Source organism: Lepisosteus platostomus, chromosome 11 (genome assembly GCF_059453375.1).
Source record: "Lepisosteus platostomus isolate fLepPlt1 chromosome 11, fLepPlt1.hap1, whole genome shotgun sequence".
In the NCBI taxonomy this organism is placed as follows: domain Eukaryota; kingdom Metazoa; phylum Chordata; class Actinopteri; order Semionotiformes; family Lepisosteidae; genus Lepisosteus; species Lepisosteus platostomus.
Window position 1 is genome coordinate 21,558,815 of NC_142621.1, and position 25,706 is coordinate 21,584,520.

Consider the following 25,706-nt stretch of genomic DNA (forward strand, 5'->3'; position numbering starts at 1 on the left):
AAACTCTTGTAGTCTTGTAGTTTGTACAGTTGACGTCTACTACTGTCATTTGTTTTTTAATTGAAGACACATTCTAGACGATGGATATCACCAGTTTTGAGGGAGATGATTATAGGTATATATCCATCTTTTTTTCATTTAGCTAAAACTAAAACATGATGAATTCTATACAACATAATTTAGTCTTTATAACCAACTATCTAGAAACATTTTCTACTCATTTCTACTCAAGTGGGAATACATATATTTCTGTGTCCAAGGCTACTTTAAGAAAAGATAATTTGCAACATAATATTTTTAATTTAACAACCTTTGAAAAAATCACAATTTTCTAGTAGAACAACATTTAAAATTACTGTAAAAATGTCACAATGAGAATCACACATCACTTTGTCAACATCAAAAACAGACAGTGAAGCTGAAATCATCACAGCTCAGAAAGCTACCTTAAGAGTCATAACAGGTATTTTATCCTTTTTCCTCATTAATTTTGTTGACAGTTTGGTAATTTTTCCTTCCTTTTTACCTGAAAGTGTCCTAGACACAAGTAGTATAAATGGGATATATAAGTAGACATATCATTGTTTCATCTAAAACCTTTTCATATTATTTTTTCTCATATTTCTTCTTTCTCTGTATATACAGTTCACTGTATATGACAATATAAACTATAAGTGTGCAAATCTAACCTAAATCTTCTAGTCAGTTCTTATACTGTGGGTATGCAAAAACACTGGGGAGTAGTAATGCAGAGCACTATGACTGGAGGTAAATACACTACAATCTCTTTACAAGAAAAATAAGCTTTTCAGTAAATTAATAGCACATAACCATGGAAACAAGTCTGCTTAGAGTTAATATCCTTGTGACTTACGGATTAGAGGCATGCTGGCATTGGCTGTTCCAAGGTTGTTGGTAGCAACACACGTGTAGTTTCCGTAACGATCCTCTGTCATGTTGGACACAGTGAGAACAGATCTTGAGCTGAGATTCTGAATATTAATTCCATGCCCTTTAATGAGCCTACAGTATAGAAAAAATAAAAAGATAACATTTATCTTTAACAAATGTCAAATACAAGGAGTAGTGCTTAGAAAACTGGAAAAACATTAATTCAACATGTGGTCATTACATGTAAACTTTATGTGAAAAATAAGGATTCCTGTATGGTCTACCCGAATGTTCTGTATAACACAGACACTATTTCACTGGATATATGAAAGCAGTAATGGGAGATTTCTGAGCTTTAGTATCTTCTTTAAAGCAAAAACTGACAAAGCTAGGTCATGAAACAACTTACAACACTGTAGCTCATTTGTCACCTTTCTGGGGTGTTTTCCTATAGATGTTGTAGGAGCAGTATAACAAAGACAGATATAGTTCACACAAATCACATAAAAAACATTTAATGTATAGAAAATGTAAAAAACAGGTTTCTTGACGTACTTAGAAATGCTATAAACCATGTCATTAAAAAAAACATTACACATCCCACAGCAAAGCATTTATGTGCATCTCACATGCTTTCACAGAAAAGGATAGATTTGATATATGAAAAATTGAGGTTGCAATTAGATGTTTATAATCAAGCAGGTAGTAATAAGCTAATTTATATATTCTAATTTTCCTTATGTGTTGGATTTCTATCACTCTGTTGTTTTTTGTGTTTTTAATAGAAGTTGCAATGAAAGGATGGCTTTGACTTTCTGAGGTTTGGAATATATTTCCTAATGAACTTTCAACAGATATGCAATTTACTGCTGCACATTTTATTTTCATCTACAGTGCATCAGGATCCAATATACTAAACACCACATTTTACCATTTTATGAAATTGAAAGTACTGTATTTGCTATACATACACTCTCAATGACCACCTTTACTTGATGAATAAATTTGGAGCCTCATATAGGTATTTTTAAAAATAACTTCTCACAGTAGATCACTTTATTGGCCATATACAATTTCTTGTATTGAATTTGTCTTTTTTGTATACACCAACGTGCTCTCCATGAGAGACACAGACAGATTAGAGAAGCTTGGGGTCAGAGCCAGGGTCACAATATTTGGAAAATTATAAATACTATGATATTTTAAATGCTTTAATAATTCCCAAATTAATCCCACATGCATACATATTTAGTAAAGAAACATAAATGCATATTCATACAAGTAAGGATTTACAGATGAAGCCATCTAAAAATACATATCAAAACTGGAATTAGCAGAAAGAGCACTGCAGTATGGTCTGACAGGTGTGGCATGATCAATAGGAGGCATTTGTGTTTCATTAGATGTTACTGAAATGGCAGCTTCATTGAATATGTTTTTAAAATGTAACATGGATGTACAGTATTTTTTTCTGAAAAGGGGATTACATGCCATGAATGGACTGTATTGGAGTTTTTAATTTGGGGTGTGGGACACATACAGCATATGGTAAAAAAACTATAGTATATTCTCCAACGTCCCACACATTAAAGAATGCCATGAATATCCATAGATATCCATACTGTACATCAATCACAGTTATTAGTGTACTGTAATTCTTGCAGACTGCCTTAATCTCGATACAATTTATACCAGTGTTTTGCAAGCCACCCTTAAGATAAAATAACAAAATATTTCAAATAATGCATACTGTACCTCAGAAGTATAACAGAAAATTTTAAATAAATAATTTAAATATATTGTTCTTAATAAAGATCCAGCCATTCAAAATGCGTGAAGTACGCTGCGTCAAATCGTGGTAGTCGTGGCACATCATAACGCAACATAACGTATCATAACGTATCATAATGCATGTTATGATAATAGTATCCGGAAGCACCTTGTTAAACCGCCAGGTGGAGCTAATAAAGCTTAACATCTCATGTACAGCATTTGAGCTGTTGCCAGAAAAAGCATAGTTTCGAATCCCAGTCATTGCTGAGGGACAATCTTTTTCCAATGAAGAATTTTAGTTGTATACTCTTTAGACTAAATAATTTTAAAATTTGTGTATTACAGCATGTTAATTATTAAACATTAAAAAGTCGGTATATTTTATAAAAGCAAGATTGCTCAGTTAGACAAAAGTACACTACCTTCCACCTTCATCATAAATATTTTAATTATGCAGAAATATTTTATGCATCAAAGTCTTTACGGAAGATATTTTGAATAGTATTAATAATGAATGACCTTGGACAGGCTGTAAGCTCAAAGTATTAACGTGGTCCGCTTTCTTTGTAACCACCAGCATGAGTTTAACTCATTCACTCGTGATTATGTGAAGATATTCTGCCTGCCTTTTTCAGCTACAGCTTAAGTTGTTAAGCAGTGCATTGGTGTAATGGCTTAGGTGTGTGTTTTGCATGCTGGAAGTCGGAGGTTTGAACCCAGCTGTCACCATGAGCTTTCTTTTAACAAATAAACATTTCTTTGAAAAACTAAAAGAGTTAATATTACACTATATTGAATTTGTTGGTATTTCAAAACATCACAACATGTTCAAAGTTAAGTGAGTTAAGTGATTAACCTTTTCTATGAAAATGTATGTTGCAGGCTCTGTTTCATTCATGTTTTTATTCATTATCAATATCACTTAACATTGAATATGATAAACACAAAAAATGTTAATATAGTGTACATACTACTTACTATTTTATGTTTTAAAAAGTCTTTGTTAGAAGAAAAACTACTTGCCCAAACCGGGTATTGAACTTAATTGCCTACATAGAACGAATACCTTAAAAATGTTTCTAAAGTAATCATGCATGAATGAGTCAAATGAAAAATAAAACGTGTTTACAAAGAAAGTGGATTACAGTAATTCTACCAGCTATATGAATACATATATTTAGATCCTTATATTAATATCATTATTAATTTCTTTAGATACGCGATTCCATATTATATTCCCTAAAAATCTAATTCTAAAAAGTACGCCTTCTTTCAGTTTGGTATGCATGACTAGCAACATATAGTCATTGTTATGATTTCTCTCTTATTATCAAATCCCTCAACTTGTTCACTTGTGGTTATTTTGGAAACATTTTCATATGTTCCTGTACATTACTGTTGATGTAGCAATAGACAAAATTAAACACTTGGAGTTTGGAATGTAGGGCGCTCTGAACGAGTTAAACTTTGATGCAGGACAAATAAATGTATTACCACAAGCTATACTGTAGTGGCAGTACAGTAACCGTTTGAAATTATTGTTCAATAATTATTAGTTATTAATAAAATCACTTAGTTTCGAACTTGTGATATTTAGAAATATCAAAAATGTCAATATAGTGTCCATAAAATTTGCTATTTTAGTTTTTCAAAGAAATGTTTATTTGTTAAAATAAATCTCATGGTGACAGCTGGGTTCAAACCCCCCCACTCCAGCATGCAAGGTACACGCCTAAGCCATTACACCACACACATAATTACAGGTGAATGAGTTAAACTAATGCAGACATTTACAAAGAAAGTGTACTACTGAGATAATTTGAGCTATATGAATATAATTATATCGTAATTAATTTCTTTAGATACGTGATTCCATATTATATTCCCTATTAATCAAATTCTAAAAAGTATCAATTTTTTTACGGCGATAACGAGCGCAAATATTAATAGGAAAGGTTAAAACATTATAACTTTTTACAAAGTATATAAACTTAATATAGTCAGAAGGAGAACGTAAAAACTTTTCCAAAATAACCACAGTATGTTACTGACAGACTGGATGAAAGACTTTGATGCTTAAAATGTTCAGGAAGAAAGTGGAATTACAGAATATGTTTGTGTTCCTGAATTAAAATAATTTACGACCTTCAGATGCGTTATGTTTCCTCTTCTTCTCCTCAGCTACTAAAATTTCACTTCAGTTGTAAAATTCCATATAAATATTCAATATTAAGTGGATTTAAACATGCAGAGTAGAGAGATTAAATGTTTAAATTGTTTCACTAACTACCAATGCACCACGAGTGCCCCTGTTGGTCATTTTGGCCAGCCAATTACATACTGCAGTACAACGTGGTGAACTGTAGATAATTTTGCGTGGTACGGGGTTGTACCGTGCATTTTGAATGGCTGCATCTGTATACTGTAGTGGAGACCTGTATAAGCTACATACAATTTACTGTACATTATGCAACAAAGACTTTCAAAATACTACTCAAAACATTTTAATCTGGCATCTTTTTTGACATGTTAATTTGTTTTTGTAATATATATATTTCATTATTTATCTCCAAGACAAAATTATCTGCTTTCTAATTACTATTTATACACAGTTACTAATAATTCTATGTACTGTATAAAATTAAAAATATATAATTCTGCTAGTGTTGTACAGAATTGAGGCATATCTCATTTGGAGTTGTAATAGCAACATGGTAACAACATCCTGTCTTGACTATGCAGTATGTTTAGCCCAGGAAAGAACTAATGGGTGAATAAAAGTTTTAATAAATATTTAATACTTTACTGACAACCACATGCAGCTGCAGTACTTTAATGATTCACTGTGCCTGGCAGCTGTGCAGTCCTGCATCAGATTATTCCAAAAAGAATAAAGGGGTTACCATAAGGCCTAATTGTTGTGTATTATATGTTCCAAATATACAATCTAAGTGTGTAATAGTATCACTCCATGTTGAGTGATGCTATTATACACTTAGATTGTATATTCAAAACATTTAATATGTTTTTAAAATACCTAAATCATTATTCAATGTAATGCAGTTACTACAACACATGAAGCTGTAGCACCCATAGCCAGACTTAACAATCAAGTTCATAAAATTCATTAATAAGACTGCTACAAAAAATGCTATAAAATATTTCTTCTGTTAATATCCCCAGTCTTGAACTTTCTGCTTCCACCACTCAATTATGCTTTTCATGCTACCAAATCTGCTGTTCAAGCAACCAAATCAGTAGCCATCACACAAGAACATGAAATAGTTTGTGTATTATCCCTCTTCCACTGTATCTACAGTCTGCTGTCTCCCCTTTCCTCTTTCTTTCACTTTAGTTTCTTCTTTTGTATACATCCACTTTAATACTCTCTGAACATTGTAACATTTGATTTTTTGAATGCCACATAATCCTTTTCACATTAATAAGAAGATGAAGTGTATATGAATGAAGTCAATATAAATCTCAGACAATCCATGTAAATAAAAACTAAATGTTTATAACATCCAATAACTTTATTATAGAGTCATGTATTATTTAGCAGGAATTCATACAAAATACAGGAGCATCACTTTCTCTTTCTACAAAAAGCTACATCTGTATTTATCTATATCCATTTGTTTCACTAGAATGATTTTAAACAAAACTTGATTTTGGACTGGAATACCTTGTGTGTGGAGTTTTAAATATTCCTGGCACCCTTTTCCAGAAAAAAAAATGATAATGGAGATATATTTTAATGTTGTTATACTAAATACTGTAATTCTTTTGACACATTCTATTTTTTTAGGGCTGAGCCCTTGTAACTTGACCATGAAAAGGCCCATGCATAGACAATAAAAATACTTTTGTAGCATGTATCATCTTATCAGTGCTTAGAAGTCAATTACTGTATACTTTCCAAATGTAATTTTAAAAAGGAAATTTAAAGTATTTCCATCTAGAAAATATTGCATTTTTCTTTTATTTCTAAAAAGGCAAGGTCTTTCTGTTCTTTTAACCTGGAAGTGTCCAGCTACAATGATGTAAACAAGAGACTCCTGCTGATCATGCTAACTTAGCAATTTAGAGGAATTGAATATATCCTATAATTACAATTAGTGCTGTATGAACCAAATTTCAGTTTCTAAGGAATGGTTAAGTGATGGTTAATGGGGGTAATTTAGTGTTCCAATTTAAGAGCAGCTACTTAGATTTATACTGATTGCTCTATGTACTATAGATTTTCTTAGCAGGTCATTCATGTTATCCAAACAATTAAAATGCAGGGTGAAGGCTTTGAGTTCGTTGGATGCAAAGGTTATCCCACTTAATCATCCTTCAAATAAACTTTCCCAATCATCTCCTATAAAATGGTCAGACGCAAACAAAGCAATAGCCGTTTTTATTCTTAATTTTATGTAGAAACCAGGACATGACCACTAATTGAGTAGAATTTCATTATTTCTTTATTTAATTAATGTTTTAGTTTGCACTGATCTACATTGTGCCTTTTTACAGTTCAATGATAGTTTTGATGGTACATTGTCTTTGATAAAGACAAGTGTTTGTTCTCTTTTAATCATTCAATTAACTCGTAATATGTGGATCAGTCTGAACACTGGTCAAAATATTATGAAACCTAAATGAAATTAATTGTCTCCCTAAATGGCTCGCACTGTATGGTTGAGGAGCCCAACTTACAGTACATTACCAGACCTGGTCAGGATAATCACCTTATCTTAGTCCTGCTAAATAATGGAGGGACATGAAATTCACTAGTACACTCTTATCACAGTTTCAGATGAAGGCAATTCTAAATTCTAGAATATGATATTGAGCTGTTATTTCAAAACCTTGCAGGTTAAGAAGCTCAACACATTAGCTAATGGGAATTAATTGTTAATATATTGGCCAGTGAGTGTGCATTATTTATACACAGTTAATATAACATTTATGTCAGGAGCACAATAATATTAATAATCTGAGAAAATATATGAAATAGCAACTAAAATGTCAATGAAGTTGTATTATTTGACTATTTGATCAAACACGTACCTTCTTTCACCTTTGTACCATTCGAACACCGGAGAGGGTACAGCAGCTGCTTCACACCTTAGGAGTGCAGTGCGTCCCAGACCCACTCCAGCATATTTCATTTCCAATATTGTTGGCGGAACTGGAAAAACAGTATATATAAAAAGTAATCATTACTGACATTGTTTTTTTCTCATTTCATTAATGAATTATAATACTGTTTAAGAGTATACCAGATCAGGGTCTGTTGACTGTTTTATGTAACTTGTTCTTAAGTACTGATTCATGACATTACAAGACAAACTTTTAAAAAAAAATAAATGCTATGTATAAATAACAAAAACAATACTGGATGTCAAAATTCATCCAACGATTTAGCAAAACTCTGACTACTTATGGAAAGTTCCAAGATGGACAAGTACACGCAACGATTTTAATGTAATGGTTAAAGATTGGTTAATGGATTAAGATGTCAGTCTATTTCTAGAAAGTAGACAACAAGATTCTGTTAAGAATACATATTTTAAAATATTCTTACCCAATACCATTAATGCACATCTTTTTTAATGTAAAATAAAAAACTTATCAAGTGAATTTCAACCATTGCTGGAAACTGCAATAATAGAAAAAGTGTTGGGAATGAAGGGGGTTAACGAATGTGAAATATAAAGAATGCATATTTGTAATGGTAGAGATACTAACCCTCGTGTCCTGATTAAAATTTATGTCAGTCTTCCTCAGTCTAGCCTACTTTAATTCCCTCCTCATTTCATTTCTGACCCTGGCATGATTAAGATTAACACATAATGACACAGCAATTCATTTATGTTTATGATTATCTGCTCGAGTCACCTAAATACCTGTTAGTGCTCATTCACTTGTGGATACAGAAATCAAAGGATCTCAAGGACTAATTTCCTTTTTGATTGTTTTAATCAAAAGGGGAGTTTCAAAGTCCATGAAATAACAATTGGCTATGGAGGCCATCTCCTTGTGCAGCAGAGACTTTCCTGGGTAATTCATCACTTCAAGAGCTGCAGCTCTGTGAGGTTTTGGCAGCAGTTGGCAGACAGCCTACCTAATGCTGGTGCAGTTGACTGTGATGGATCTCCACAACCATTACTGTGGGAAACAGTGAAATTCACAATCTTTATCACGCGCCTTTATCTGTACCTTAGAAAACATGGATATCCAATTTCCTGCAGCATTTAATAGAACAAAGTTTTAGGAATTTTGAAACTCAAAAGCTGTGCTTGAGAAACACTTTCATTAATTATAAAGAAAAACAAACACTGTTATTTCACATTTATAGCTAATCCCCTTAAACATCCAGGCAAACATTAAATATTATATACTTTAATAGAGTCTATGTCAAAACATCACTTAATAGAGGATTATAAATATGAAACTCCTTCTACCATGCTGCCGATTGTATGAGAATGCTTCTAAGTACTTACCCAGAGCTCTTTAAATACCAACTGCTATGCACAGCATGATACTTTAAAAATATGACTGCAGAAACCACTGAACATTCTAATTGTATTTCTTCACTACCTGAATTATTGCTTAGTGAACACCATGAATACCTAAGGATGAGACTTGGAGACTGTTGATATGACTCTTTATCAACTTTTAGATTTCAAAAGAAAATCTCTGAGAAATACTGTATTTACTGTATGTCTATTTCTTCTACATTTATTTTTTCCTTTTGATTGTGCCCCCAATATCTTAAGCTTGTAAATAAGTAAGTAATTTCCATATCCAAACAACATCAGTTCAATATCTTGGTTTCCATAACATTAAGCAAACGAGAGCATATGATTTTCCCCTCTACCTACCCTCAGCAATGTTGATTCTGATTTATATAGATGGATGAACTAGAGCAAAGTACTCAGCCAAGGTACAACAGTAGGTTTTCAGAGGGATGAACCCACAACCCACCAGATGACTAGACTAGAGACTTAATCAGAGCATTATACTGTCCCTAAACCTGTGAGTACATGGCAAGATTACTATTAAAGGGGATCATGTTAACTTTTAAATTACAAAGATGAATTGTGGACATTACAACTTAAGAAAAACTACAAATGAGAGGAAACAGCCTTCTAGCTCATTAGGTTGCAGCTAATTGATTTCATACAGCCATTTCTTGAAAGAAGCTATGGTATCAGCTTCAACAACAGCCGAGTAGCTTCTTCCTGTCCCCCACAACCGCTTATATAAAAATGTACCACCTGTTATTGGTTTTAAATTTACTTCCAAGTAGTCTCTATGATTCAAGAATGATAAATTCAGTTCTTTTTGCCTTGTTTCGGTACTGTAACTGTATTGTAACTGTTCTTACTGTAAAGTTCATGCACTGCAAGAAATTAGTTTAAGCTGATTAAATACAATACTTTACTGTTCTCTGGACTGTTTTATGCTTTGTGTAATGCAGGGATTAATAATTCAGATTATTCTTGCTCTTATTGTCTAGAAGTAATGCTTCAAAATGAAGTACTTTTCATAAGTAGCTTTTTCAGACTCAGCATTCATTCCAGCAGCCATATCACCCTTCAACTCACAACTGGCAACCCACTGAAACTAAGCAGGTGTGAGACTGGTCAGTACCTGGATGGGAGACCTCCTGGGAAAAACTAAGGTTGCTGCTGGAAGAGGTGTTAGTGGGGCCAGCAGGGGGAACTCACCCTGCTGTCCATGTGGGTCCTAATGCCACAGTATAGCGACGGGGACACTATACTGTAAAACAGGTGCCGTCCTTCGGATGAGACGTAAAACTGAGGTCCTGACACTCTGTGGTCATTAAAAATCCCAGGGCGTTTCTCGAAAAGAGTAGGGGTGTAACGCCGGCGTCCTGGCCAAATTTCCCATTGGCCCTTACCAATCATGGCCTCCTAATAATCCCCCTCTATGAACTGGCTACATTACTCTGCTCTCCTCCCCACTTGTCATTCCCACTGATAGCTGATGTGTGGTGAGCGTTCTGGCGCACTATGGCTGCCGTCGCATCATCCAGATGGATGCTGCACACTGGTGGTGGTGGAGGGGAGTCCCCATTACCTGTAAAGCGCTTTGAGTGGAGTGTCCAGAAAAAGCGCTATATAAGTGTAAGCAATTATTATTATTATTATTTATCATTTTATTATATATCAGTAAGGTATATGTGAAACTCTGTATTTGCCTGTATTAAACATCTGCCAGGTGTTTCTCAGGTCTTGAATTATATGTAAATCTTTTGAATTCCTAAATTCTAGTTCTACCAGAATGCAGATATAAGTAGGTAGACTATTAGTCATAATAAAGATCCTTGGGGTATACTGCTAATTTCTTCATATTTACCTTTCACTCCTTATCTGTACATATTTTTCTATCTGTTAACCAACTGTCAATCCAAACCCAGATATTACCTTGAATGCTTACAGCAATTCAAAGTTTTATTATCAGTCTATGAACGATACATGTTGTTTTCTTAAGTTCTAAACTGAAGGTCTGCAGCTCGCCTTGACCAATACCAGGTGCCTCATAAGAAACCCAGGTGGAGCTAGTGCAACATGGATACCACCATGGCTCCAGAGACTGGCAGTAGCTTTCATATCTGTCAAGAAAGGAGAGGAACCTGAGAAGCCTCACATCAGCAAGCACTACTGAACATGGGCTGAAAAGTGCATCTCACTGTGCATCTATTAATTCCAAATCTCCAAATGTGTTGAGTTAATGTCCTTAGAAGTAATGTTTAATCTTGCATGAAAGATCACAACACAAACTAAAACATTTGCTTTATTTTTCTGTGCTGTCTTTTTTCATACCTGTACCTCTTGTAACATTTTAGTCATACCTTTAGTCATACTCTCAAAAGCAATCCACCATTAATTTAATCTTACAGACATGATGTTATCACACACATCAAATTCGTAACATGTTAACTGTTTATTATACCTTCCAGCTCTTAAACGGAGTGAAGAGCTGATGAACTGTAAATTACTGATGTATTCAGAAAAGTCATTCAAACCAGGTTTTCTATGTGATTTATTATTCACTAAACCTAATCACTCAGTCATTTTTGTAAATGCAAAAAAAACAAAAAACTAGTCAAAAATAATAAACATTTTCCATTTCCATAAGAACAATTATTTTTCTGTGGAAAAAAAGCAAAAAAGTGTATTTGTATTGTATTTTTAGGTGAAATCTAGGAAGTATTCTGTTCTTCCTGAATTCTGTTTAACACATTTTTTATCCTCATGAAGACTTTCGGTGTTTGTTCTTTTCTTTCCATTATACAATATAATATTACCTTTAACACTTGCAATTGCTCATTTGGTGCCTCTTATGTATTTTAACATGATGCGATCAGATTTATTGGAGAAAGCAATGATGCTTGGAATGGTCAGTGGAACAAGAAGACGAGGCCGCCAAAGAACGCAGTGGCTCGACGCCATCAAAACGGACACTGGCTTAGGCATAGAACAGCTGAAAGGGAAAGTCCAAGACCGGAAAGCGTGGCCAGAGATGGCCTATAGAATCACCGAGAGTCGGATCCGACTGACCGGATAACATCATCATGTATTTTAAGGGGGGGTTCTCATTAATCACTCCTATATAATTATTATCAAGAAAAATATCAATTAAAATGATGAGAAACCTTGTTCACTTGATGATGGCGTACTGTACCTGTTTCTGTACCATTTATGATGGAGAAACATCTTCTGACCCACTGTTAGCTTGTTAGATTCAAAAATTCAAAAAGCAAAACCTGATTTACTCATATAAGCATTGTTTATAAGAAGTAAACAATAAAACACATATGAGCTAAGTACATGCTATTACAATGGTCAGATGTTCTTCCCACAATCGACAGTTATCACAATATGACAGCAGCTGCAACAATAAAAATAAATATATTAACATTTTCTGATTGCATTTGAAAGAATGTTAGCAACATTATATTTTGTTTTTAGGTGCAAACAGAGCAGATGGGATTTTTTCCAGTAAGAATGAGACTGTATGTACAGAATATTAAAAGAATAGCTTCTCAGTGGTAATTAGTCTTTAGAACAAAATAATTTATTTTTCTGCACATTACTGTTCTTTTGAAGACTGCGGTTTTAATTAAAAGATCAATTAATAGCCTCCAATCTTAAACACTTGTTAAACTAAGCTTTCTTTATGAAAATAAATACAAAATAACTGAAACAAAGTCTATTTGTCCCACTTATCACATACAAACAGAAAGGCTTTTCAAAAATACATTTTTTTCCAGTGATACATTTGTTTTTAACATTTTAAAGAACCTTTATACAAAAAGGTTCTGGTGTATGCCTCGAAAATCTAAACCACTTTATAGACACATTATCTTCAAGATCTTCAAAAAATTAACTGGAAGAGATTTTGGAACAAAAAAAGATCTATATTAACAACTTCATTTTTTACCTTGTCACAAGTGTACCTTGTCAAGAAAATGTTTTGTTAAACTTTTAGGTTCATCTGTATTTGCATGCATTTTAGAACTTAAACATAACTAGATGCTTACTTAATAAAGGATAAAGATAACATAATAAACATATATCATAAAGTTATAGGATAAATTGGAGTATTTCATTAAAATTATCCAAGAGTTAATATCCTCATACGAGTATGTGAACCCTTAGATTCAGTAACAGGTGGCACCTGGTGGAACAGAGCCTGCATTTCGCTGCGATTCAGACACAGAATGGTTAAAAATGGGAACAGGTGAGGCAAGCAGAGGGAAGGGCAATGACTTTCTCTGCAAGCTAGTTGAAGAAGTAAGTAGGTGACTCAAAGCTTGAAGCCCAAAAACAACAATAATTAATACAGTGTGTATTCTCCTGTCACAGTATAAAATAGAACAGTGTAGAGTACATAACATTGTTATGTATCGGGAATGTTTGCAAATGTTGTGATAATTGTACAGTATATGCGTTGTGGAACACATTTGTTTTCAAGCAGGTAATTGCTCACTTCTGCTGCCATAGAGTGTTTTGGAATCTACATGCTCTCCCCGCATAGTTATCGACAATGAAAATGTCTCTGGAATAGGCATACTGTATAAATGATAAAGTGGAGGCTATGGAGCAAAACAAATTGCAACAGAAGCATATCTTGAACGGAAAGCAACGGGTTTGACATGTACTATACAGTATGCGCGTTGAGTGCATGTCCTACAGTGTGCATATGCAAGGCTTTTAAAAAAGGTTGATCAAGTTAACAGTCTGGATGTCACAAGTTTCCACTGTTTCCTGTAAGTTCTTCTTACTTCTTAATTAAACATTTGAAACACGTTAATTTTGTAGAAGTAACATGCATTCCGTACAGAAATAAAATAATGTTTTCTACAGGTGTTAAGCAGATTTGCAGGTTGCTGTCAAAATAGTGCACTATCCACTAACCATCCACCACTGCCCAGTGATATAACTTTAACATACAGATGCAGCCGATACAGGGCGATACCGCATTATTTTGCGGTGCACTTTACGCGGTCTACCGCGAGTTACCGTATATTCTCCTATAATACCGCAATTAAAATAATAGTATCCGGAATTTCCGCAAGGTGGAGCTAGTGAAGCTCAACCTCTCATGTTTGAGCTGTCGCCATCAAAGTCTTTATCGAAGATATTACTAATAGTATTAATAATGACCTTGGACAAGCTGTAAACAAAGTATTGCCTTTGTCCACGTTCTTTTTTTCATTGACCGTCTTTGTAAAAGTAACACCACAGCATTTCACAATCACGCATTTGTTTCCAATCATGCAAAGTACAGTAATTTTTGAGAATTGATTCACCATGCCTTTCACATGCTCATAAAAGAGATTGATTTAGGAACATAAACATATTACCGTATGCAAACTGTACTGTATACAGTATGTATATGTATATTTAATGTCTTAACTGTGCCCGTTTAAGTATTGAATATTTATATGGAATTTTACCACTGAAGGGAAATCTTAGTGTCTGAGCATAAAAAGAATAGGAGCATACTGCAACGCGTGTGAAGGCCATAAACGATATTAATTTTGGAACTTAAACATACAGTATATGGCTGGTCTCGGTAAAGAAAACATACACACCAGTATTCCATTTCTCCCTAAACATTAACCATCGAAGTCTTTAACTAACGTGATACCTGAGTCAACAAGCATACTTTTAGAATTTGATTAAAAGGGAATATAATATGGAATCGTGTATCTAAAGAAATTAATAATGATATAATTATATTCATGTACCACAACACAAGAATAGTACACGCTGTACATTGTCTGTTGATAATGTTTCTGTAGTGCTTTTTCAGCACTCTGCACGTGACTTTGCCGGTGGCGCTGTGGGTTAGGTTCCTAACTCCCACGTCACACGGTCTGTGATCGAATCCCACTGGATTTTTTTTAACAAACATTTCTTTGAAAAAATGAAACATTTCCTTAGTCAGAGATTAATTAAAACCTCACTCGCACCAAACAAATGTATATTTCTAAATATCACAACTGTCACGCCCGACATCCCTCCCTAGAGGGCGCTCCACTGCTCCCATTATTGTTTGTGTGATTTAGTTCTCCAGGTGTACCCTTTTAGTGTTATTATTTAAAGACTAGCTCCTCCAGTCCTCGGGGCTCATCATTAGGGTAAGATGTCGCGAGGCCCGCCTAGCATCAGGAAACCCTACGTCCGTCTCCTGAGGGCATAGGCCTCATCCCCGACACCTCCCGCTTCCTGAGCCCGGGGTCTGGAGGATTTTGTGCACTATTAAACCCCTGTGTGTTCCTTTTTACCACGCCTCCTGTTTTCTCCAGCTCTTACCGCATCGCATAGGGTCTTCTATAAGATCTGACATGGATTCCAGTCCGTGTCTCTGACAACAACATGATCAAATTTAAGTCATTTTAATAACAATGAATAGTCACCTAGGCGTTACAATATTAACATTTATATTGATTTAAATCGCGTTTAAATCGCCTTTATTTAAAACCCATAAATAAAGCTGATACTGTTTAGACTTTTAATTATTTAAAACTGTATTACAGCAGCACAATGCACAATACAACGTAAATTGCTATCTTTGTCTTCTGTGTAATAATGTTCACCTCTCTGTCCAGCAAATTAACAATAGTAATAAAAATGAACTTTATTGTATATGGCGCCTTTAAAGGTGGCTCCTCAAAGCGCTTTACAGGTTAAAAACAATAACAACAATACTGTTAGGCTGGGCAAACGATTTTTTTTTAAGAAAATGAGATATAATGATGTGTTCCGGCTTTGACATTAACGAAGAGCATAACACGTGGGCGGCGTAGAGGTCGGCTCTGGCTTTCCCATTTACTGTATACACTGCAAGTACAACCCCCTCTCTGCAGGAGTGCTGGCTGTGACTAATTAAACCAGTTTCACAGGTATTTTCAAAGTAGAAGGAGGCGAGATTTCCAGCGAAAGACACCTCCCCCCCTCAAAAACCCAGTAAGTACAGTACTTACTAGTTAAAGGCTAGGCTCCTCAATGAAATCGCTTTAACATGCTAATGCGTTGGTGTAACAGTCCAGGCGTGGCAAGCTTCTAATTTCAACCCGACTACGGCCAAAGGAACCCTTCTTTCATTTGAAGACAATGAACATATTTTAGCCCTGAATGAATTAATAGCAAACATGGTTTACATAAAAGACATTTTTCCAAGAAAGTTTAGCCTTTGTCACTAATGAAACCACTAAATAAAGACATAAATATAAAAATCTTAAGATTTTTAAAATACATGACTTTGCTAAAATTTATTTGAAAATAAAAACGATTACAAACGCCAGGGGAGAGAGAGAACAGGGGAGGGATGTTGGTTTTGCATAAGGGGCGGGGCTATGGAAATGAGGTCTGTTTTGGAATGTGGAGTTACATGTTCTGGCTGTTTGTGAATTATCGTTGTTGAGTATGGAGTGTTGAGGTATTGATTTTGTGTAATGCTTTATGTTGAAAATTGAGGTGGATTTTGTTTATGATAAAGAGGATAAACTGGGATGGGAGGAGGGTTTGGTTTTGCATAAGGGGTGGGATTATGATAATTGGAGGAATGTGCGAGAGTATAATAGTTTGATATATTTGATTTTGTATTGTGGTTGTTATCTATGTTTTTGGTTGGTATTATGTTTATATGTTTGTTTTTGTTGGTAGGTTGTTATTACGGTTATTAATAATACGATCTATAGTTGAAATCTGAGCCTAAATAAAAAGAAAAACCAAACGATTAGGTTTATGAGCAATCTAATTACTTATTCGTTTAAAACGCTATATAAAATAAAGTTTATTATTAATTTGCTGGACAGAGCGGTGAACATTATTATGCATAAGACAAAGATAACGATCCTGATCAGTTTAGAAATCTGTGTACGCTGTAAGGTTTTTACTTCTTAAACTTTTAAAATACACGGTTCGAATAGAAAGAAATCCTCTTCCTGGTACAGTACTGTATGTATAGCAAACCAGCACGTCTTTTTTCTCCAATCAGAGGGGTGTCAGATGGTGTCAGCCAATCACCATTCTGAAGCCCTACCATAATCTCTGGTATGAGGAGACCCCAGAATTCTGTCCCATAGTTTAGACAGATGATAGATACTTTTATTGATCCCGTGAGGGAAATAAAGTAAATCATTTTCATTTTAGGAAATTATTAAACACTCGGTTAAAAGCAAAGGAGATTGTCTGTTATAGTGGACATAAAAACAAGAGTTCACTGGCATTATATCCTAGAAGACACAGACCGGCGCCAGACCGGTAAAATGCCTGATGAACTAGGGTTTGGACAGTTTCCAAGTGCTTGTACAATCGATGGAAATGTTCAAATAAATGTGCAAAAGAAATAAACAAAATAATCATTTATTTCTTTATCATATTGGCTAGCTAATGTCCTCTCTTTGTTAGTTAGTGGCTGTGTTTCTGCGTTGGGTAGCAACGGGTGACTGTTCTCAGGCGGAAGATGTAAACATCTTAATTTTCGTGTTAAATAATTTTTAAAAATTAAAATTCATTCTATATAGCAATCGCATATTTGGGTATCGTTTCATAAAACTTTCATGCTTAAAATGTTTAGGGAGAAATAGAAGACTGGTGTGTATTTTTTCTTTAAACTATCAAGACCAGCCATACACAATATAGTTTATGTACATACAGTAATGTTTATGTTCCTAAATTAATATAGTTTATGACCTTCAGATGCGTTATGCTCCTCTTCTTTTTATGCTCAGCTACTAAAATTTCCCTTTAGTGGTACAATTCCATATAAATATTCAAAACTAAGTGGATTAAATGTGCACAGTAAAGACATTAAATGATTAAATCTTTTCACTACCAACCAATGCACCACGAGTGCCCCTGTCGGTCATTTTGGCCAGCCAATCACTTACCGCGGTGCCCTCCGGTGCCCTGCGGTGGCTTGTGGGTAGATTACTGTACCGCGGGTTTTTACCACGCATTTTGAATGGCTGCATCTGTAAACAAGATCTAGTACCTGGAGCAGTTTCTTTTTTAAAAAACTTATTTTGAATTAATCAAATTCCAGGTGTGAGTTCATAAAGCCAGAATTACATACTATCCCTATGTCTACAAAACACTTGATCATGTACTGTAAAGTTTTAAGTGCTTTGTTTGTTTATATTCCAATCGCAGCAGGGGCAGGGTGTGTGGGGAAAGGTTAAGGCTGCAATTGAATTGGGGATCTGTACTCTTTACACCTGAAACATTGTTTTCTCTGAAAGCGTTTTCTTCCCTCTTTAGCTGATCTTTTGCTGCCTATGCATGCTTACACAGCTCCCTACGTGAATTATCGTACTTGACTGAGAAAGCTTTAGAGAACTTTACATTTTTATTTTCAACAAATTGTAAATATGAAGTTTACTGTACATTGGCGTTTTTTTAATTTTTCACTTAAGCGTATGGAGGAGTGTCAGCTGTGAAGGAGAGCACCCCCCCCTCCTTTTCCCCTCTTCCCCCCTTCCCCCCATGGACAGACTGACAAAGCAATTGGAGGGTGTGTTTACTATCCAGCCATTTCAAGCCACTACAGCAGCCAAAAATAAATAAAAAATATTTGTCTTCTTCTGATGGTAACTTTAACAAATTATCACATCCTGTCACATTTCACATCCTTGCGAAACAATCATGACGTTCTCATCCAATCAAAGGTTTGAGTTTTTTTATTTTGAAACCATGATCTTGACATGCAGGTGTGAAGTACAGTTAACAGATCCAGATTTAAAAGGTTATTAATAATGTCTTCCATGTCACATTAACATGGGAATGTTATTACAAGTGTAAAAAGAAGCAATACACAACGTGTCTCCTCTATAACTCTTCAGTTTACAGAGAAATTCTGCCAGAGCCACACAACATTGTCCAATAATATTCTTCTTGTGTCTAATTTCTAATTTAGCAGGATTTGCGCAATAAGCACATTGCTTAATGGGGATGACATTACCCATATTTATATCACTGTACAACACAGGTTTGAGTCAGAGTGTCTGTTAATAAAGCAGAGCGCATTCCAATACATATAACTACTTCCTTTGTTTCAGGAAAAAATCCTTATTCACAATACCATCACTAAATTTATCCTGATACACAAATTCATGCCAGAGCCAACAATAAGCTATAATAGTGGACTATTTTAATGTATTCACTATATAAGAAACAAACCCAAAGTAATACTCTGATCGCGCTTTGAACCACTGGGTGCAGTGCTTCGTCCATTACCACTGCAAGGACAATAAAAGTTTTTTAAAAAGAAATGGATGTCAAAATGCTTCCGAAATGTCTACCTTTTTAGCCGCTTAGTTACTCAATTCCATATCAATATAACTATCAAGTGATGTTAAATCACTACAACTTTTATCTTTTTACAATAACAGCAAGTGGTGTTCTTACTATGTATTCTTAGAAAAGGATAAAACATGATAACTTTTTATGAAGTACACAATATAAGCTTGTGACAGAGGAGCCTGTCACGAGGTACAGATAGCACGGGAAATACAATATTCATACACCTTCCATTGAGTGGTTGCTAGATAAGTTCCTGAGGTTGCACACTCAGGGCTTGACTAGTAACTGCTATTACTTAATTTCATATACATTCACATATATAAACACATACTTAAACACAGGTATGAGTAAGTATTGTGGTGTGAATGGAGAGTGCTCTCAAAGTGGATGATACTCACTGTTTGTTTGGTGTCGGTACTTCCAGGGTGTGTCAGCCTATGGTGGCCTCAGAAGGCCAAACCTAACCCCAGTTCTCAAGGGAGATATTTAAGGAGATGGGAAAAACCACATGCATTGAATTGGATAAATGGTTTGTTCCAGAGGGGGAGGGACTTACATTCTGTTTAAGATGGCTGCTCAGCCTAAGAGGGAGTTGGTTGTTGGTGGTTGGAATGTCAGGTAGTGTGACTGAAAACAGAGAAAGAGCAGTGAGAAAAGGAGGATTTATCTGAAGAATTAGTTTTTCTTTTTTGGGGTTTTGTTTTCTGGTGTGGGGGACTGGGAGTGCTGTGGATAGACTGCACTTGTTTTGCTTGGGTGCTTTTGCGGTGGAGCCATTCTGTTATAAAATGGACCTACTTTGGCCTTCCTCAGGCCATTGCGTGACAAAGCTTAATAATGTTAGAACAAGCACGTTAAAACCAGAACCCACTAGTTAAAGACTTTGATGCATAAAATATTTATGAATAATTAAATTATTTATGATGAAGGCGGAAGGTTGTGTACTTTTGTTAAACTGAGCAATCTTGCTTTTATAAAATATACCGACTTTTTAATGTTTAATGATTAACATGCTGTAATACACAGTTTAAAATTATTAAAAGTCTAAAGAGAATACAACTTTTTAATTGGAAAAAGATTGTCCCTCTGCAGTGACCAGGATTTGAAACCGGGCGTTTTCTGGCGACAGCTCAAATGCTGTACATGAGACGTTAAGCTTTATTAGCTCCAACTGGCGGTTTTACAAGGTGCTTCTAGATACTATTATCATAATTCAATTAAAATGTTTTATAATGCGGTATGATGTGCCACGCCTGCCGCGTTTTAATGCAGCATACTCCACTTTTTTTCTGAATGGCTGGATCTGTAAACATTTTTTGTTTTTTTTTAAGAAAAGCTCTGTTTTGATAAAACAAGATGTAACAGTGTTCTGCTGGAAAGTGTTGGTCCTGCATCGATAGTGGTCCCAGATCAATACTTCCTGAGTGAGTGGCAGAGGACCAGCTGATTAATTTTACCAAGGCGTAAAGGGTGAGAATACAGAACCAGTCTCATACCGGTGTCAGGGACCAGTATGTAGCAAATTTAGACCCTGTGCAGGGTTGGAGTAAAAGGTCGAGTGAGAGAGAGTGTCCAGTAACCAAAGTCCAAATCGTTAGGGAGTTCAAAATCCGTAATCCAAAGTAGCGAGACAATCAAGTGGAGAGAAAGGCTTAGCTCAGGTGAGTAGAACTCAATAGTGAGCATGGAGAGGTGTGGTAGAAAGGTTTAAATAGAGAAAAAAGGGGAAAAGTGGTTGGATAATAGGTTAATTGTGGTGAACAGAGCACGTTGGAATGTGGTGGCGAGTGCGTGGTTGCGTGGAGAGTCTGACAACCAGCTGCATTGAGGAAAAAAAATACTACTATAAGCTTTTCCTTTTCTTATGAAAATAAAAATGACGCCTGTGTCCGAGGGTCGGAAGGTGAAGTTCTGTATTGAACACTGAAGGAGCCCCATGAGCACCTTTTATAGCTGCTTTTATATCCTCCTGTGCATTTACATTAGGTTTTCTGTTTAACGTATACTGTAATGAGTACATTTTTGAAACTGTAAATGTCAACTGAACTGTTAGCGATTTTGTCAGTTCTGCATTTTTAGGAGACCTTACACATTCAGCATTAACACGTGTTCTTTTGACTCTTGTGCTATGATACAACTAAGAAAATACCATTTCAACTGGTCACTTTAATTTTTCCTGAACAGATGGTTCTTTTAAGACTTTCTACAGTTAATCCATGTGAGAGACACTGATTTTATGTGAAACCACTATATTAATGGCTACAGTCCTTCATGTAGCAGAAAATAATAATACACCTGATGAAAAATGGGTCAGACCAAATCTAGCCTCATATTTGAAAGGGAATGCAGGATGATTTACTTCAGAAAGCCCTTGACTCAGTTTGGCTAATAATACAGAGCACTGTACAGTAAACGGGAGCATCAATCAATTAATTTACTTATATTTGAAACGGAATATATTTTAGCAGTCCCCAATAACTGTTCAGGATATATTATGTTTACTTTGACTTTAATTATATCACCAGGGTCATATCTTGGTGTTTAAAGCTTTTTGTTTTTTATTAAATGTTATGAATGGTAATGCATGTCTTAAAATGGGTGTCTATGTGTTTCATGTACTAGTTCTTAGAGAATATAATGATTAGTACCAAATACAGTAGGTCATACAGTAGAATGAGATCTATTAGCTAGGGACACCCAGAGCCTAGTCAGTTTCTCTAATACCTAGTCAGGTATTGTCCAGCTATGAAGAATTTTCACAATAAATAAACTGCATAAATACAGCAGATATAAGAGCATAAAGCATATAGAGGTCATAGTGCATAGTGGTCATTTCAAGAAATGTCATTTGAATTTTCACAATAAATAAACTGCATAAATACAGCAGATATAAGAGCATAAAGCATATTGAGGTCATAGTGCATAGTGGTCATTTCAAGAAATGTCATTTGAGTGCACTGCACAATTACACAGGTCTATAATAATTATAGTTTTGAGGCTTCTAATTATATATTCAAGACAAATGATTAAAATGTTTAGAAAATTGATGCTATCATTAAATTAGAAAACATGAAACATATTTTTTATTTAGAATTTTGTTGCACCCACCTGGTTTCAAATAGGCAATTTTTTTAACCTCTCAGATATCTAACTGCACACCGAGGAAAATAAGGAAGAATAAGCATATCTTTTCATCATGTCACAGGAAGCACAGCCCCATACCAGATATTCAGGACTGATTGAAGGAAATGGACATCCCACACTGACAGCACTGCATGCCTACAAGCACCCAGGAGGCCACACACATTGCCTTGTCACTGCGACCTGAGAGAGCCATGACCAACTAATCCCACTGTAACCTCGGCAGCACTCAGCCAATTATGTTTTACTGTTTGGATAATCCCAGTCAGAGTCTATTAGTGACAAGACCCAGATATGAGCCCTTGATCATAGAGATCGACCCGCTGGTCCCTGCTCCTGCAAACATCTTCTACAACCGAGCCACTTGGGAGGCCAAAAACCTCAGGGTTTTGTTGCTTTTATATCCACAATGTTAGTGGATAACTAAACCTACACATTGAACTGAAGATGCTTTAATGATTTAACACATGATGAAAGCAACCTGTTTTTGTATTTAGCAGGAACTAAGGAACAACTGTTCTTTACTTTGGTTCCTTTTTTATAAATCTAGGAAGCACAGATGCATTATAAAAATCATAATGTGATCCTCATATCCAGTTATCAATTTATCATCCCTCATACTGTAAATTAATTTAAAGTGGTTTAAATCACTTTTAAGATGTAAATAAAAGATTATGCATGTATATATATGTTTATTCACTAAGTTTCTGTGATCTTTAGCTCAGTGCTACAAGGATAAATGGTCACTATCGCAATTGTTGCCTAAGTGCAGTTTAATTTTAGTTTCCACCTATCATACAGTAGGTATGAACTGCATTCAGTTTACATGGGTGGACCTTTACCTAGAAGTGTGACTTTGTGTTTATCTCTGTGTTTTACATATGTTGCTGCTTTGTTTTTTTTAATGAAATATAAGAAAGGTAAAAGAAAGGGTAATACAGTACAAGATTGACTTAATATCAAGAGGACTGTGTAGATATAATGTTCTAATAGATGTGATAATACTCTAAAAGAAAACTTTATATTGTGATGAATAGTGATCCAAGGGGTTCAAAGGATCATCAATAAAAGCAAAAGAAAAGTCCCAGCTGGATTCCTGTTTAGACTGCTGTACAAAAATGCAAAATACAGCAGCTAAACCAGTTTCAATCTTAACATTTTAATGAGCCCAGGGAATTTTATGCATATCAGTACTGTTGGTCTAATTGCTTATTATAATTGTAATGTGTATTTTTAGATTTTGTTAATGCTGATTATAAATCCTTGCTGGTCAATTATTATTAGGGTGTGCAAAAAGTAGATATCTTTTTTGGAAATGTTTTAATTTACAGATGGATAAATAATCATGTGATTAAACAAATAAACGATTAGGACTATTTTCTAATTCAGAAATGTAAGGTTTTTTTTATTTTTAAAGTGTTATGAAGTTGAAAAGGAAAAGAATGTTCCATAATTACCAGATCAAAAAAACACAGTTTGCTTGTAAAATATGTCTGATGTTCATTTATGAAGAAACTGTTGTATAAATACTGTATATGTTTTTCCTTTAATGAGGCTGATATACTGGTGCTTTGTCAGCTGTCCAACCCTAAAGATAGATCAAAGATTGTGAGGTATGACACAGGCTTGTTTTTTAACTGAAACTCTAACTACTAATTCTTTGAGTATGGACGTGTCCTAGTTTTTTTTTTAAATAAAATCTCATGATAACATGAATCCATGAAAAGTAGTGGTGTGCAGATGTTTCTAGTCACTACCGACTGACTACCCAAACATGAGTCACATTGTCATGTCATGTGTCACACTAACTGCATGTAGATCAGTGGTGTGAAATTACAAACTTTCTCAGAGATTTTTCAACATGTGAAGGACATGCAAATATTATAAATATTTTGACTAAAATCTTATATATTAATTCTAGATGCTGTGTTTTAAGCACTTAATGTGGTCTCATCTCACAGACTGCTGAGGTGTTAGTTCCCTGTAGCTGAATATAAAGGATTTACCCTGTTTTTGTTTGTGCTGTTGTTTAAGTTTGAGCTTAAGAAATGGAGTTTATTTAACTAAAGTTCGGGAGGGATGACAACAACCACGCTCAATCATTCCCAGCCGTCAGTGATTAGCAATCACTCCCTCCGTCCTTCCTCCACTGAACACTATAAATACCAAATGCGATATCTCTCTCCCTCGCGTGTGACTTTTGCATCCCACCTCCACATACTACCCCTTGGTTACCTTGCGGGGGGGTCCTGGCCTCCTCGTCCTACGACCAGGAGGTCGGCCCTCAGCCAAACGTGTTAAGCCAAATATACCCAATAGAAAAATGGAAATACATATTTTGTGCATAGGGATGTCAAGCTATAGTATCTGGCAAGCATAATGTTTTGGGTGAGTGTAATGCTTTTTTCCCAAAATTGAAAGTAAATGCAGTGAATACAGTAAAAACAATATATAAATGATCAAATTAGCATTGTAAAATACTATTAAAGGTAACCCCTGCAACCTTTAGGAAGAGATATATAATGCAGTCCTCAGAAAAAAATCACATCATATTTTAAAACATATGGACAGCAGAACTGATCTATAAATCAATCAAAGCAAATTGTTATAAAAGTAAAACTGCTAACGTGATAAATGTAAATAAATCCACTAATGTGAACATTCAGAAATGTGCATAATCAGATTTACTGTAAATAATCTTAAACCACGACAGTAAGTTAAGACAGTAATCATATTTTGTGCAAATACAGTTATACTGTATGCATTTTCATCCCAAATCTCAAAAATATATTGAAGATGAAACAATCAATCTATAAAAGCAAATAATGATGCTAGATATAGAGTAAATAACAATAAAATAATAATAGATTATTGTAAGATTTTTAGGATATGCTCAAACCAGAGATATAATAGTGCAGTTATGGTACGAGAACATTATAGCACAAAAGGTCAGCAATACAGCCTTAAAAAAGGATTTTGTTCAGGCATCATTAGCTGAAGTAGACCATGTTTCTTTTGAACTCTGATTGTATTGGTAACCCTTTCACATGGTTGCATGAAATCCAT

General features: G+C 34.9%; 1 protein-coding gene across 4 annotated transcripts in view; it reads right to left on the reverse strand.

The window, feature by feature from the left end:
• The window catches only part of negr1 (neuronal growth regulator 1), a 533,948-nt gene that overhangs the window by 115,176 nt on the left and 393,066 nt on the right, over positions 1 to 25,706 (reverse strand). For all 4 annotated transcript variants that reach the window (XM_088598882.1, XM_088598880.1, XM_088598879.1 and 1 more), the window contains exons 5-6: positions 7,720 to 7,840; positions 875 to 1,023 (exon numbers count right to left, since the gene is read on the reverse strand). In XM_088598882.1, the coding sequence (XP_088455008.1) occupies positions 875 to 1,023; positions 7,720 to 7,840 (270 nt within the window). The remainder of the gene's footprint in view (positions 1 to 874; positions 1,024 to 7,719; positions 7,841 to 25,706) is intronic.